The 16259-nt window shown below is 35.8% G+C and overlaps 1 protein-coding gene across 1 annotated transcript in view; it reads left to right on the top strand.

The window, feature by feature from the left end:
* CRPPA (CDP-L-ribitol pyrophosphorylase A) overlaps window positions 1-16259 on the top strand; it is a 323188-nt gene that overhangs the window by 101917 nt on the left and 205012 nt on the right. Inside the window, exons 4-5 of the mRNA XM_032644013.1 lie at window positions 470-574; window positions 7861-7906. Coding sequence (XP_032499904.1) covers window positions 470-574; window positions 7861-7906 — 151 coding nt within the window. The remainder of the gene's footprint in view (window positions 1-469; window positions 575-7860; window positions 7907-16259) is intronic.

Here is a 16259-nt window from a genome sequence, read left to right as displayed (position 1 = left end):
GCCATGTTTAGAATCAAAATATATCCTCTAAAAAGGATATATTGATATTTAAAATACCAATTAATGAGAAAGCGGTATAAATATGAGCTAAGGGGTTTGGAGTTTTATGGATACCTATATTTGTTAAATCAAATCTGATACGGTAATCCTCGGTCATACCTTGAGGCATTTCACAAATGTGTTTGGAAATGTAGTTTTTGAGCAAAGGAAATGAAGTATTATATTTATCTGACACCTGAGACTATTCAGGAAGTTAAAAACTCTTCTGATTGCAACATCCCTGTTTTCTATTTGTTTCATTTGGCTTTTAGGGCATGGGGAGGATTAATGTACCTGATTAATCAGTAGCTAATTAAAGAGTTTGTGAGTTTTCTGGGCTCTTTTCCATGTACAGTTGATTATGAAATTAAAAGATTAGTTTATTTAAAATTATATTTCAACTTGTTAATTCTTTTTTCTTCCTACACAGTGTAGTGACTATGACTTGGAATTTGGAACTGAGTGTTTGCATTTGGCTCTAAAATACTGTCACATCAAAGCCAAACTTATAGAAGGATCTCCTGACCTCTGGAAGGTAAGGGAGTTGGTACTTAGCTCTGTTTTGGTGTGTCATTCCTGAAGATGTATTGTCTACAAGTACAGACAATTTCCAGGTGCTTTAGAAGATAGAGAAGTATGAAAGTATTTGGTTTCATATTGAAACAGTATTTCCAGGAATAAAGGTGTATGTGTATATGCATACATAAAAGGTGTTGAGTCTCACTAGGTTTTCTGAACCATCAAATATGGTATCATTTCTATTGCTCGGTTGCAAGAAAACTCACGCTGGGATAATTTATTCAAACAAATTCCATTTTAGCCAATAAGATTCTTTTATTCACAATTTTTGTGTACGTTCTTTACCTATAATCTTTTACTCTGTAGCCTTACCTTCAACTGGATTGAGAGTGCAACTCTGCTTTCCAAAATAACAACGTTTCCTCACAGGCCTTGGGGTGGTAGCTCCAACTTAACTGGGTTGAAACACATATCTGCCAGTTTTGACCCAGTGGGGCTGGTGGCTAGAACCACTCACCTGCTCCTAAGAGGAACTGTGCTCTTTCCTGTGGTAAGGTTTGACTGCCTTTATGGCAAACTTCTTTCTTTAGGAGGAATGAAGTGGTTGTTGCACGATCATAGTTCAGCTTCCTGTTGCAGCAGGAGTGCTTTACAGCGTGACTCTCCTGTGTTTGATTGGGTAGAAATAGGTTGAATTGAGCAGTGTATTCTGAAATAGAATTGTAGGGTCATATCATAGTTTTGAATAAGTATTGCTGCTTTTGAAATGTTGGATGAAATCTTTATAAAGCATCCCTCTAAATCTGGTTAGAAAACATTCATCCTAATTCTGAGATTATATGAATCTAAAAGCATACTTCCTCATTGACATAAAAAGAAAACAAAAAGCCCTATGTGTTGATTAGGTATTTTGTAAGTCACGTGGTGGGCCTTGCTGCATGCTAAGATTTTCTCATACATACTTAAATTGTTCTAAGATTACAAAATATTGACATGCCTGAATTATTGCCCGGTGGAGTAAATTAATGCAGTCTTATTGCTCTTTTAAGAGTATCCGAATATCATCAACCCAGAAGGCAAAGCTTTTATTCATTTTGTTTCTCCTTTTCTATATATGGCTCAGATGGTGATATGCATATCAATTGGGAGGATTTTGATAGTAACCAATTAGGTATTTTGTTAAAGATCCTGACCCATGTCACCATAGACCTGCTAGACTTAATTTGCAGACTATGTTGAAAAAAAAAAAAGTAAAAATTCAAGACATTTTATTGCTACTAACATGTCAGCAGTCTCTGGCCTCATTGCTGATGTTTTAGGCTGTGTGAGTATCTACTTCTTGTGGGTATTCTGAGCCTTCTTTAAACTTGTAAAGTACCCTCAGGTCTGCAGGTGAAAGGAAAGCAGCACACTGCTCTTCTTTGAATTTTACACTCTGTCTTCACAAATGTATTTCAGTATTTTTGAGTGAAATCTCACATTGCAGTGCTTCCACCAGCAATACAGTGTCACGGTTTTGGTCCTTACATCTTGGCGCTCTGCTTCCCTTTTATGTGCAACAAATGTCAGGGCACTGAACTGTGGTTGGCCTTTCCAAGTGCTTCTATTCATTCTCCTCCTGAGTCATTTCATAATGCTGTTGTGGGTTGAATTGCATCCCACCACAGAAGATATGTTCAAGTCCTAGCCCCTGGCACTTGTGAATAAACACTGTTGTTTGAAAAGAGGGTTTGCAGATATGATCAAGTTAAGATGAGGTCAGATTGGTAAAGAAGAGTCCCTAAATCGGATCTGTAGGAATAGGAGAAAAGATTCACATACAGATAGGTGGAGAATGCCAACGACAATAGAGATAGAAATTGGAGTGATGCATCGACAAGTAAAGGAAAAGTGAGGGATCGCTGGCAACCCCAGGAAACAGGGAAGAGGTGGGGAAGGATTCTTCTCTAAAGCCTTCGGAGTGGGCAGTGGCCCTGCTGATACCTGGATTTCACACTTCTAGCCTCCAGTACTGTGAGAGGATATGTTCCTTTTTGAAGATGTCCAGTTTGTGGTACATTGTTATGTCAGCCCTAGGAAACTAATACACATGCCAAAAGGTGATATCCTGTTAGGCCCAGAGGGATCATTTTCATAGTATCACTTTCCGAACTGGGCCGGAGTGGGGAAGCCCTGCTCTTAGAATGTTTGAATAATGATGTGCCTTACCAGGGTCTTGGATTCTAAAAGGGCATGTAATGCAGTGAATTGGGCAAAAAGTCTTTCAAATTGCAGTTTTGAGGTCTGTTTAAGGTGTCAAATTTCTTCTGTGATTGAGGGGAAGTTATTTTGAGTGCAAATGATATAGTTGTTTCAGGTTCCCTATTTCCCTCTTCTGCCTCCTGTCTCATCATCCTCTACCTTTAAAAAATATTTTTGATATTTACTGGCTGTTCGTTTAGTCCTATTTAGCTTTTTGATGATACTGTATGAGTTGTCTTTAGTATAAGCTTTTAACTTAACTTTATGGTTTTATTTTGCATGGATAAAGAGTATTACCATTGCTGTTTAAACCAAAGCAATGGAATCTGCACATTGAAATAAGTGTTCTAATTCAATACTAATTCCAACGATGGTACAACTTTTTACAACTCAGAGTTGAAAGAAGATTTAGTACAATTATGCTAAAACTGGCATTGAACTTGGGTGGCAGGCCAAATACCTGGAACATGATTCAGAAATCTGACACAGTGAAGAGTGCACAGTGAAGAGAGTGCATATTTCAAGAGAATTTTCACTACCACAAAACAATAAGGCAAAGGAGGATTCTGAAATACAGAGCCAGGACACCTTCCCCTATCCCTCAGAAAGTGAGGGAGTTCACCCCTGGTGCTGGGAAGAATGACTAGAAATTTCTCATGACCACATGTAGGACTGTTATTTCATCTGCTGCTAGAAATCCCAGGAGGACTATTATTTTATATTTTACATACTTTTAAAAAAAAATAGAAGTAAATGCAAAAAGTCAGCATTTACAGTTGAGGCCAACCTTCCTGCAGTAGCTCCTCTGGGTTTAGAGGAAACATCAGTTTTTTCAGATCACCATGCAGGGTAGAGGACATCCTTGTGAATGAGCAAAGCCCCCTTCTTCTCCCTCCTTTTACCCTCCCTAAGAGCGACCAACCACAGAAGAATACAGGACCGACTCCTGATAATAGCGGTTGGCTCTTAAGCTCTGCCTGAGTGGTTGTGCCTAGCCAGCCCTTACTGAACATACCCTTATTTTAGAGAAATTTCATTTAGTCTATATAAGAGGAGGCTACATTTAGTCTCCATTCCTTTAATTTATAGTTGTACCATATTTTTGTCCCAATATAAAGAGTTGGTCACTTACTATACTACACAGACCTAATTGAACAAACTTCTTGTTTCTAAGTGTTAAAACTGTCTTCAAGGCATAAAAGATTCATAATAAGTTATTGAAGAAATTTAACTGTATTCCATTGTCTGAAAATGCTTCTTTAGAAGACATTGATGTGTCATCACAACATTATTGGAATGACTGACTTTTGAGGATTTCTTTTGATGGGAATTACTTGTTTTAGATTCAAGTGTTCTAGCATCTTTGTTAAAAACAAAAAGTCTCACTTTTTTCTTTTTAACCTCAAAAATACAGTGTGGTGAAATTGTGTCTTTTCAGAGGTTTTCATCTAGTTATCCAGTCTAGAGGAAAGAACATTTTCTAGACAGACATAATTGATGAAATGGAAATCAATATAATATCCCCATCCAAATCTAAATTTGTATCTGTCTTCGAAATTTAAGATCTTCTGGCTTTATTCTAATTATTGGAGTACATACTCATTTTCTTATGAGGTGAAAGATGGAAGAACATTAAGTGTAGTCTGATTTATGTAAGATGGTGGCCAAGTGGACTTGGCTCTGAGAAGTCTCTTTAATTTCCCATATTGTCAACACAGAGCAAGACAAAGCAGGTACCATAGTGTCTGTGGAACGCACCTTGAGGTAGCTGAGAGTGCTCTGGCCTAGGAGTTAAAGTCAACTATCTCTGTGGCTCTCAGTTTCAGGTTTCTCTTCCACTGAACATAAATATTTTTAAAGCTAAATACTTAGACGAAATATTGCACAGAAGCACAGTGAAACAAAACAGGCAAAAACTGAGCTAAACTAGGTGAGTAGCAGCTGGGGGGCTCTGAGCGTCAGCTGCGCAGAGCTTCCACACTGGTCTTCCGGTGGCCCCTGAGCTCTAAGGAGCACAGTCCAGTGAATCAGAGGATTGAGGCTCTTCTATCACTAGGGCTGATTTTTTTTTTTTTTTTTTTTTTAAGTAACTGTTTTCCATACTGAGGTATTATGCAAGGTCAAAGAAAACCTGCAGATCATGCTTACAGAAGAAAATCAATCTCAAAACTGATGATTAAACTTTTCATAAAATTAAAAATAAGGAAAGGACACTCCATATTACTGTAAAAGCTTGATAGAAAGAGTCATCAATTCAGAATTAAAACATTTTCAGTACTCTTCCCTTTGAAATTTGGCAGCTGTTTTATTTAGAAAAACAGAAGGCTGTTTTTCAACACAGTACTTTATAAGTTTGTCAGAAATATTTTGTAGTTTATTTTCCTTAAATCAGTGTTTGTTGAGAAGTATAGTTGAGGTTTTCAATAAGGCTTTATGTCGAAAATATTAAATAAACATCAAAGACTTTAATCTGTGTATAGTATGTATCCACAGCCAACAAGAAAATGTAGGCAAAAAGATGAATTTTAGGGGAATTCCCTGGAGGTCCAGTGGTTGGGACTCTGCGCTTTCACTGCAGAGGTCACAATTCAAATTTTGATGTCTTTCTTGTTTATACAATTACTTATTTAATATTAGTGTAGAAAGGACCTTTAGGTAATAATTCATGTATTTTATTCATAAGACTGATTCCAATGCAAAAATACTGTCTTGCAAATATGCTAGAAAAATCATTTTAGTATTTGAGACCAAATTTTTTTCATTAAAAAAACCCATTGTTAAGATAGATTTATTTGGAAAAAAGAATAAGGTACTTTCACAATTATTCTATTTAAATTTGGAATGCGGTTTTATCTCTCAAAGAAAGCAGGAAGGAATAAAAAATCAGCTATGGTAATTAGGCATCTTCCTGTTAATTTCTGATTTGAGTTTACCTTACATAGCAGACAGTTATAGGAAAAAAAGGCTTTTCTCACTTAAATTGCAAATACTGAGTGATGATTTCAGATATCTAGTTAACTTTGGGTTTTCATGGAAACAAATGTGTTTTTTTAATATTTAAATATTTAATATTAATATTTAATACCACGAGAGGTAGCTGTGTCCCCATTGCCTGTCCGAAGGCCGGGGGTTAGAAGGTGTTCAGAGGCATTTAAAAGAAAGAGTGGATGTAACTGACATGACTGGAAGCCTCTACCACAGGTGCGTGTGTGGGTTTGTGTTGTGGGAGCCCCGATTTTCCAGCCTTTTCTATTGCCCCTGAAGCCCCCATGTGGCTCTGCTCTAGGCCTTGAGGGTCTCTGCTTCCTGTCTGTCTTGAGCTCCGCAGCCTTGTCTTGTCTTTATTTGGTAAAATAAATATTTATTTATTTATTTATGGCTGCTTTGGGTCTTCGTTGCTGTGCGTGGGCTTTCTCCAGTTGCCGAGAGCAGGGGCTACTCTTCCTTGCGGTGTTTGGGCTTCTCATTGCAGTGGCTTCTCTTTTTGCGGAGCACGGGCTTCGGTACTTGTGACTTGCAGACTTAGTTGCCCCGCAGCATGTGGGAACTTACTGGACCAGGGCTCAAAACCGTGTCCCCTGCATTGGCAGGTGGATTCCCATTGGCAGGCAGATTCCCAACCACTGTGCTACCAGGGAAGCCCGAAACAAATGTGTTTTATTCAATTCTTATAAAAGAAATTTGTCCTCTAAAATGTTTCTACAGGTTGAGTTTTGCTCACTGTTTTCATTGCTCTATTCCAGCCCTTAGAGCAGGATGTACAACGTGGTAGTTATTTGATAAATATGTATTGAATGAGTGAATGAGGTCAATACATTCTTTAATTTGGTAAAATGCATAGTCTGAAGCTTTAAGTGTCTGTTTTCTACTTTTTTCCCCAGATAAGAGAACTGCATTTTGGGTCAGTAACTATAGTACTAGTTTTGGTTCACATGTGCTTGTTTTAGACATAATTTAACAATGTCATATTTGATTTTAATAGATTGGTCGAGTGCTTGAGGAAATTTCCATCTGTCTTACAGGTTAGCTGCTACATTAGTTCTGGATTGTAAGGTATAGTTTTAGACCAGGGTTACCTGCCAGGATACAGGCATAGCAGGGAAACCTATTTTGGGTAGAAGTGCCCTGAGCCACTTACCTGAACAAAGTTTCTGTACAAGTTTAGTTAGGATATAATCTCGAGGAAAATAGTCCAAATTATAGACATGGAAGGGTATTAATTAGTGAGTATTTCTCAAAGTGGGTTTTTAGACCATTTGCATCATAAATCATCTGAACACGTGAATGATAAGCTCCTAAGACCTTATAGTACTTATTAACATATTTGATTATTTACTATGTTCTTCAGTTCTGTGATGTAGGAAAAGTGATTCTGCAGTGCCATGCGCTTGACATGTTCTGTACCTGAGCTCACTGGATGTACTCTGGGAACTATCTGTTGTAGGACCATGCAGGGTATATTACAAGGAATAGGTTATTGCAAGGAGGCTGTATGTTCTTAAGCAAAGATCATGATTGTTCTTATATACATGGTGGTGCCCTCCAGGCTCTTTCTATCAGTTATGTATTAATAAAAAATCTTAAAAAGGTGAACCTTATCTGGAAGTATACAGATAAACTCAATTCAGAATGAAGACCCTCAATGTGAATTGGTCTTTCAGAAGTATCTCATTTCAACTGAAAATGCAATTTGGTAATTTTTTTAATATATACTTTTCCTTCTTTCCTTCCGACATAAAACCTACTATTAAACAATAATTCTAATACTTTTATTTAAATGCTACCACATTTTCTTTGATATAATACTTATATTAATAAGACTTTGGTAACCACTGCCATATAACGTCCCAATTTACTTAAAGATTTAAAAACAAATCTTCAACCATTTGTAGAAACAATATATATTTTTTCTGAATAAACTGATGTGTTGTAATTTAAAAATTGTCAGTATTATGTGTTTATAGTTTCTCCAAAATCAAGAATTTCCTTGGGGGCATAATTTTATTGCTTTCACATTCCTTCCTACTCTGTTAAGTCTAATGAAGTTTATCTGTCCTCTAGGTGACCTACAAACGAGATCTGTATGCAGCTGAATCGATTATTAAGGGTATGTTTGGCCTTATGACTGTCAGTTCCTATGTTTCAAAAACGTAAGCCAGTTGAGAATTTCTCATGACATTTTAAAGCCCAGAATTCTCAGAAGTATAAATGCTGTAGGCCACGGAGGTCTGTGAGTTGTTTTTTTGCAAAATAATTACATTTATTTTGTTTCCTGCTTTGAAGTATCACTTATTATGATTTATGTAACATTGGTTTTAGCTTTTATAAAGGAAATACTTTATTAATTTGAGAAACGTAGGTGACGTTGACACTATTAGAAGTGAAAACTGATATTTTAATTTATAAATAGATTATATTTTGTTTTTATTTATTCAGAGGACTGTCTACCCCCTCCCAACACTGCCATATCAGTACATTAGACAGCATCTTTTGCATGAGAAAAAAAATTTTCTGAAATAGAGAAATTGGGCTGAATGATTTTTAATTCCTTTTAGTTCTGACAATGACTGCAATTTTGTTTTGTAATTTTAGATATTATATATGTAATAACCCCTTTCTCATTCTTTTCATCTCTGACTCTAAGATCTCAGCTACACAGAAGTACTTTATTTCATAATCAACAAATATTTATTCCTGTGCTTGACACCGTGCTAGAAATGTAATGATGATGCACAAGGGACATTCATTCTGTACTTTTGCAACCTCCACAGTTCAAATCACAGTTTCTTAACCTTGGCACTATTGGCATCTTAGGCCAGGTAATTCTTTGCTCTGGGGACTGTTTTGTGCATCCTAAAAGTTGCCTGGCCTCTACTCACTAGATACCAGAAGCACTCTTCCCTCCCTCCCCTCCCCTGCTCTGACCATCAAATGTCTCCTGACATCACCACTGTTGTATGTATACATGGTCCTAGCCAAAATCAGAGGGGTCCACCCCCAGTGCCTAAGCAAGTGTGGTGCTTTACAATCCATTTGTAATTTACTCCTTCAAAAATATGTTAAGGACAGAACGATGTACTCAGATAGCGACTGAGAAGTGACCTTGTAAATTCAGATGTTGATTGAAGTTGAAAGAAATACTGAATGGGAATTGTGAGGGCAACAGTTTTTATTTTATTTTATGGAAAGCCTATTTAACAATCAATTGGCTTCACGTTCAGAAAACTGAAATCTTTTCTCTGTTCATAACATTCTGTATTTGTTAAACTACATTAATTTACTTTAATATGTGTATCTGTGTATGTAAACAGATCATCTATAGCTATAAATCAAAATGTTGACATATATTTACATATGAGCCAGGCTATGTATAAACATTACTCTGGAGAAGTTGCCTAAACCATGTTGTAGTTGGCTATATTCTCAGCACAAGGAAATTTAAAACTCAGTCTGGTTTCTTTATAAACTCATATCTCCATGACCTAGGTAAAATGGAAGTGAGCCATTTTGTGAAAAGTTGGCAGGTAGTTCAAGTGAGGATGCTACATATCTCAGTACTTTGCCTATGTATTATCAAGAACAGGCTTCTTATCATGTAAAAGCCTACATTTTAAGTATAATTGCAGGGGGCTTTAGTTTTAGAAATTGTTTGCAGAGAGAAATTGTTTTGTTTAGGTAACATGTTCTAGTATGCTACTTGTCAAGTATTTAAAAAGTATTCTATTTTTATTCTTAGGGAAAGTAATCGGTCTGGATGTAAACAGCTGATTTAGAGAAGAGTCTCCTTATGTTCTTTCAGATTTGCATTTCTATTAACTTCCCAAGAGATTCTGATGTTGCTCACACCCTTTGAGGACCACTGCTGTGGTGCCTTCCTACTCTGTTTGGGTTTCTAGACCAGTAGTGTTGTGATTACCAGAGAACTTGAACGCAGAATGTCTGGCCCTGACACGTTAAGTCAGAATCTGCGTTTTAACGAAAACTCTGGCTCATTAGTTTGTACATTAATTTCCAGAAGCATTCTTCTAGGCTACTCTCCAGTCTTTAATAGTTGATGTTTTTTCCTAAATAATATCTTTTATTGTATTTAGAGCTTCACGTCTTTCCACGCTGTCAGTTTCAAATGTTTGTTGGCTCAGCTGGGGTTGCTACCTGCCTCCATGACTTGAACTAATACTGTCTCTGAGGCCTCATAGTAGAAACAATTCCGGGCATAGGAAAAGGGAAACTCTTAGATTTTTAAAAATAAAATTCTAAAATAGAGTATGGTATATAGCAGGCTACCTGTCTGAGCTATCTACTCACCTGTTTGCGTTTTCCATGTAAATGTTCAAAGTATTTTTCTAGGCACTTGTATGACACAGCATTCACTGGGTACTTACTTTGTGCCAGGCATTGTTTAAAGCATTTAATATAGATTATCTCTTGCTTCTCCAAGAACTCAATGATGTAAGTAGTGTGGTTGTTTCTGTATTATAGGATATTCAAGGGTGCTAAGCAAATACTAATCTAAGAAGGATAGAAAATTAATTCTTAATTATAAATTTTTCTACGTTAGTCAGTTTACCTCTTTATATAGCTGTTCTCCCTTTTTTCCTTAAGCAGAGATTATTCAGATTCCCTTCTCTGAAATTCTTGGGCTACATGTGTTTAGGCATTTTGATTACTTTGTATTTTCAGAAGCTACTGCTGTTTGTCATACATTATATCACATTACCAGTGGGATTTGGGACCTTACCACATAATGAAACTTACAGTACATGAATATTTATGCTCAATATTTAGAATGACTATAAAGCCCCTAGCCAGTTCAAGCTTAGGACTCATTTTGCCATCAAATTTTTTTTTTTTAACATCTTTATTGGAGTATAATTGCTTTAAAATGGTGTGTTAGTTTCTGCTTTATAACAAAGTGAATCAGCTATACATATACATATATCCCCATATCTCTTCCCTCTTGCGTCTCCCTGCCTCCCACCTTCCCTGTCCCACTCCTCTAGGTGGTCACAAAGCACCGAGCTGATCTCCCTGTGCTATGTGTTTGCCATCAAATTTATATATGAAAACAATTTTAAAAACGTTTAAGAACTTTTTGGATTTCAGCATTGACTGTAACTTGGTGTGACCCTCTTTTAGATTTGATTCAGTGAAGGTGGAAAGAATGTCTATTCTTTTTTCTATCCTCTGACATTGAGTTGAACCAAATGTATTGGTATTTTTTCTTTAGAATCTAAGGAACATAAATTATGGGAATAGATGGTCTTTCCCTCCCACCTTACCTCTCTACCTGCCTCCAGCACATGCATATCGAGCTCCAGTGTATATATCTATCTTTTTTCTTTCTTAAAATAGAGATGATATAATATTTGAATGTATGCACTTTCGTCAAGGTTTAAAACCAGGACTTGGAGCACATGGCACTCATGCCAGGTACTTTATATGTTATTTCATTTGTTCTGTATAATGCTGTTAACATAGATACTACTGCTCTGAATTTTGCAAGTGGGAAAACTGAAACTTAGTAAGATTAGGTACTTTCCTCTAGGTCACACAGTAAGAGCAGGATCCACAATTTAATCCCCTTGTCCCTTCACCTTAAGCCTGACTCTATTCTGGGACGTGGCCACTTTGCACTTCTGAGTCATGTCCCTACTCACATTGACCACTAAAGTGGATACTGGATTCAATCTCTCTCTTTGGTGGGTACAGCAAATGGCTTATAAAATCCAGCCTGCCCAGTTCAGGTTCTGTTGGGTTAAAACCGTGTCTTCAGCTGGGAAGAATGATCACACAATTGATGCTGAAGATGTTATCTTCTAGTGCTGTGCTAAGCACACAGTAGTATTCTAGAGAGTGTGGGAGTGTGGGAAAAGCAGATAATATTGAAACTGCAGATTTCTAGACAAGACTAGAGAAAGAATAAAAATTAAAATTCAAAATCAGAATAATAGTTTCAAAATGATGGTTTGGGTACTGTTTCTTTCATTTTTAAATTCTGGTAGTTTAACATTCGTCACTGAGCCATAACAGTTTTTCCTCTTCTAGAATGGAACTTTTTTTCTCTGTGATATGAGTGCTTAGTATTCTGTAAGTTGTCTTTCCTGTGCTGCTTTTTTTACTTCAATACCAATTATTGCTGGCCAACGTATTATATTCTGATGCAACTATTTTCTTGTTTACTAAGTGTTTTTCAAACTATAAAATATTTCTAGGATAAATGTCAAAACTTGTAAGAGCTTTTCGTATTCCCAGATTGACTTGTCACTGGAACAGCATGTATATTTTGGTCCTTCTTAATTTATGTTCAGGTCCGTCTCTTCAGTAGGGGAATTTTGATGTAACTAACTTCAGGCAAGCTTTTGATGCTAAAATCCTCAAATTATGGTTTATAGCAAGTCTCAAAATCTGACTTTTTTTTATGTTGTTAGATAAGTTTTATTTTTAAGCTTAATTTATTTTACTGTCAGTATATTTACGTGGATTTCCATTTATAGTGAACTGTTCAATAATAGGAAACATGTATATAAGTAGTACTCTCAGATTTCTTTTACAGTCTTTCACACACACAACTTTGAAAAATGTACAGTGAATCACAAATTTACTCTTATGTAAAACAAAGCATTTTTAATACTCCTTTTTCTGAGGTAGAGAATTGGATTTGGTCCTTGTTCTTTAATGTTTAACTCTTTTAGGCTTCGGTGTGTGAAATTTAAAACATAAACTTTTCTAGGGAGTAGTGTGGTTAATTGGTGCAGCAAGACTCTGGGTTGACTGACAGGTTTGTGAAGAGCCACTTAACAAAGAGATACTGTACTTTTGTCACATAAGCTGGTTGAGCCCACCCAAGCCTGCTCTGTGGGCTCAGACCTACGCAAACTATTAAAATGGTTACAACAGTAACATACTTTTATCTAGATTTCCATGTACCATGCAAACAGTCCCAAACACTTGATTTACTATGCTGACCATATTATGGCAAAAGGATCAATACTGTATGCTAAAATTTCCTAAGATGGAAATCCCCTAAGGGATTTCTAAATAAAACATTGCATTTATTTTCTACCAGCATCTTTGATCACATATTTTAATATTTTTAATTTTCTGGCTGGAGTGTTTTAAAAATAATTGTATTTTGTTCTCTCCTGGTTATGATTGTACAAACCCAAGTAGGCTAGTACTGTAAAAAAAAAAAAAAAAAAAAAGCCTCATGGTAGTCATATAAAAATGGAAAAAATAGGTAACATTGATAATCATTTCATTTTTAACTGGCTTTAATTAATTTACTTAAAATAGTTAATAATGTTCATATAGAAATTCATGTCTTTCCCCAGTCATTATGTAATGTTTTCCATTTGCTAAGAACTTTATTTTAAAGGAAATTGATTTCTTGGAAATACCGTATCGCTTATTGGTTCAGAACTTTAGACTTTATTCTGAAAATAGATTTTTATTTTCAACATCATTGATACAGGTGATTTCTTTCAGTGTCAAGTATTTATGCACAGTCAAGCTATAAATCCCCATATGCCTGTTTTTTTATGTTTCATACAATTTTTTAAAGGAATTAAATCAGTAGGTAAGCAATTGAATTCTTTTCTGCTTATCCATTGAAAGTAGCTGAATATACTTTTCAGTTGTCTCTGACTGAAAGGAAAAAAATCAAATCACATGTGGATAAAACTGATTCAGTGTTCCTGAGATTTAGGAAGATTTGTGGTGTTATAGTGTGTATTTTATGTATATGGAGAAACTAATGCCTTTGGTTTTTAGTGATCCTTTAATATCTTCACTTAAAATCATGGCATTTTAAGTGCATAGCCTTTTCAAATCTTCTCAAATTGAAAAGATGAGAAACTTTAAATCAGTTTTCTACATCTGTAGAACTCTAGGTTTTTCTTTTCTGATGAGAAAAACTCATCAGGTTTTTCTTGCTAAATAGCCAGTGATGATGCCATTTTATTTTCAACCATGCTTTTTGGACAGTGCAAAGTTAAGATTTACATGGAAACTGTAATTTTTTGATGTGTCTGGCTATTGATGATACTTCATTTTCCAAATTTTCACATTAATACCATAACTTGTTTGTAAATACTACACTTTTTGTTCTTCACTCTCTTGAATAGTCCTGCCGTTGTATCTTACGTGACTCTGTATCGACATTTGCATCAAGCTTTAATTAGAACAGGAAGGCTGCAATATGATTTAATAGCAATTTGTTTTCCTTGGACTCTTACTGGAAAAAAAATGTAAATTAGAAAGTTAAATATTTGGGTCAAGATAAGAGAAAATGGAGTTCACTTTTTTGTTTAACTTTATAATTTCCTTAATTTGTCATTAGTGAGATGCTAATTCAAGCATAAGCAAGTAAATCTGTCATGTTCAAAAACTTGTAAGGTCACAGTGAGGTATTAAGTAACTAGTTAAATAAGACTTAATAACAGACAAAAGCCAGCCAGTTAGGCTTAACTCTTTTGTAGGTAGGAAAAAACAACAAAAATGCAAACATGATACTTATGCTTTAAGTAATAATACATTTTATAAATATCCTGATGAGTCACTAGCCTTAGAAAATTGCGTTTCCTTCAAATTTACTTCTCTTAACTAAGAAAGAATATATACTTTGAAAAGAAAAAAAAAGTTTTGCATCGTTTTCTTGGAAAACAGTAATATCCTTACACGTAAAAACACGTGCAGGAGACAAGATGTCACATGTCTGCTTCTTATTTTCAGTTGCAAGGTAGAAAACTTCATTTGGTATTCAGTGACTCATTTAAAAATGTGGTTAAGATCTGATATAAAACATCTTAAAAAAAAATCTGCCTTCCCGATGTCCTCCAGGTAAAATATGTACAGTTGAGAAGGAAGCCAATTTACAAAGACCACTTTGACCTTTTAATGTGGGTCTGTATTTCTTTCTCAAATCTCTATCCCTGTTGTCCACTTGTCCTGTAGTCACGGCTTGTTGACTGCTTCTCTTTGCTTGATGGCCTGCTGCCCTTACTGTTCTAAGAGCTTCCTTTAGATAGGTGTTCAGAGAAACCTTAGGCATCTTACTACAGATGAAACTGAGATGGGGATTTCAGTGCTCAACAGTGGTGATTCTGTTTGACTCCTTTAAAATTGTTCATGTGAGACAGAAAATAGACTCTAAGATTGGCTTTTGATTCAGTGAACTGAACAGGAGAATAGAAGATGACTGCCCCCACTTTGAATGGATTAGGACTTGACATCTTTTGGAAATGACTATTTCTGGATTTGATATAGCTGTTTCTTACCTATGAACACAAAAATTTTGGCTCAAGAGGTCAGTATAGTGGATGAGGCCTGATGGAATTCATCGTGTTAGATGTTTCTAAGAAAATGGAAAACTGACTTTTGGATTTTTTGCCTACTTGCTTCTAGAACTAATCTAGTATTTACGTTTACTTCTCTCTTCACCACTGAGTTTGAAAATTTTTTGTAAAATACAAATGCCATCCTGAGCACTCATGTGTCCTTACTCATGATTAATTGGCGGAAGCATATGTCTAGGTATTCCTTGCTCCTTGTTAATGTGTCAGTGGGTTTATCACATGGTAAAGAGGAAGCTGTGCATGTTAGAGATTTTACATATTACTGTTTTGTGAAGTTAAATGAAGATTCCAAATTGCATCTGTTTTCTAACCCTTCAAGTAAGACCAGATACTTTATGTATACCAAGAGTTCTAATAGTCAAGGACAATTAGAGGAATTTCTAAAAGATGAGTATATTATAAATTAGATTTTGACGTCATTTGTTAACTTTGAGATTATACATTATGCCTCCTATATAGGACTTTTAGTTAGAATAACACTGAAATTAAACACTTAGGAAAACACATTATGTATGAATATATTTTGTTAAACTGTATATCCTAACCAAAGGTGGCTAAGTTGTAGGTTGTGAAGCATGTTAAACTGGGGGATTGAAAGCTCTTAAAGAATTCCATTGTACTTACAATTAGATTGAAACTTGAGAAAATTTCAAAAGAGTTTGGCAGATGAAGCTGTGATACATTGAAAACTTGGGCATTCCGGGTATCTATGCTAGGAGTCCTTTGATGCACCTCCCGGGTAGGTGGTTGGAATTGTGTTAATGTTCTTCTGTGCTACTGTCAGTTCCTGGGAGAGCAGAGAGATAAGCGGAGGCAGAGGAGCATCCTCTGTGGGAAGGACCTCCATGTCTTTTCTCCTTTTTCCACTTGGAGTTAATAGTATGTAGCTGTAGCATTGAAGGGTCCTGCACAAGAGGACAGCTGACCTTCTGAGTGGTCTCTATTTTATATCCTGATGGGCTTCAGTTAATGCTTAATTGGTTTTGGTATTGAGAGTGTTGTCTTCTCTAGTATATTGTGACCTAGTGAACCAGCTGAGACTTTTATGTTACTTTCTAAGTCTCTAAGCATCTGATTTAGGGTTCTGTTCAAGAGTATTCTTAACTC

Source organism: Phocoena sinus, chromosome 9 (assembly GCF_008692025.1).
Source record: "Phocoena sinus isolate mPhoSin1 chromosome 9, mPhoSin1.pri, whole genome shotgun sequence".
NCBI classification, from domain to species: domain Eukaryota; kingdom Metazoa; phylum Chordata; class Mammalia; order Artiodactyla; family Phocoenidae; genus Phocoena; species Phocoena sinus.
This window is presented reverse-complemented; position numbering and strand designations above follow the sequence as displayed.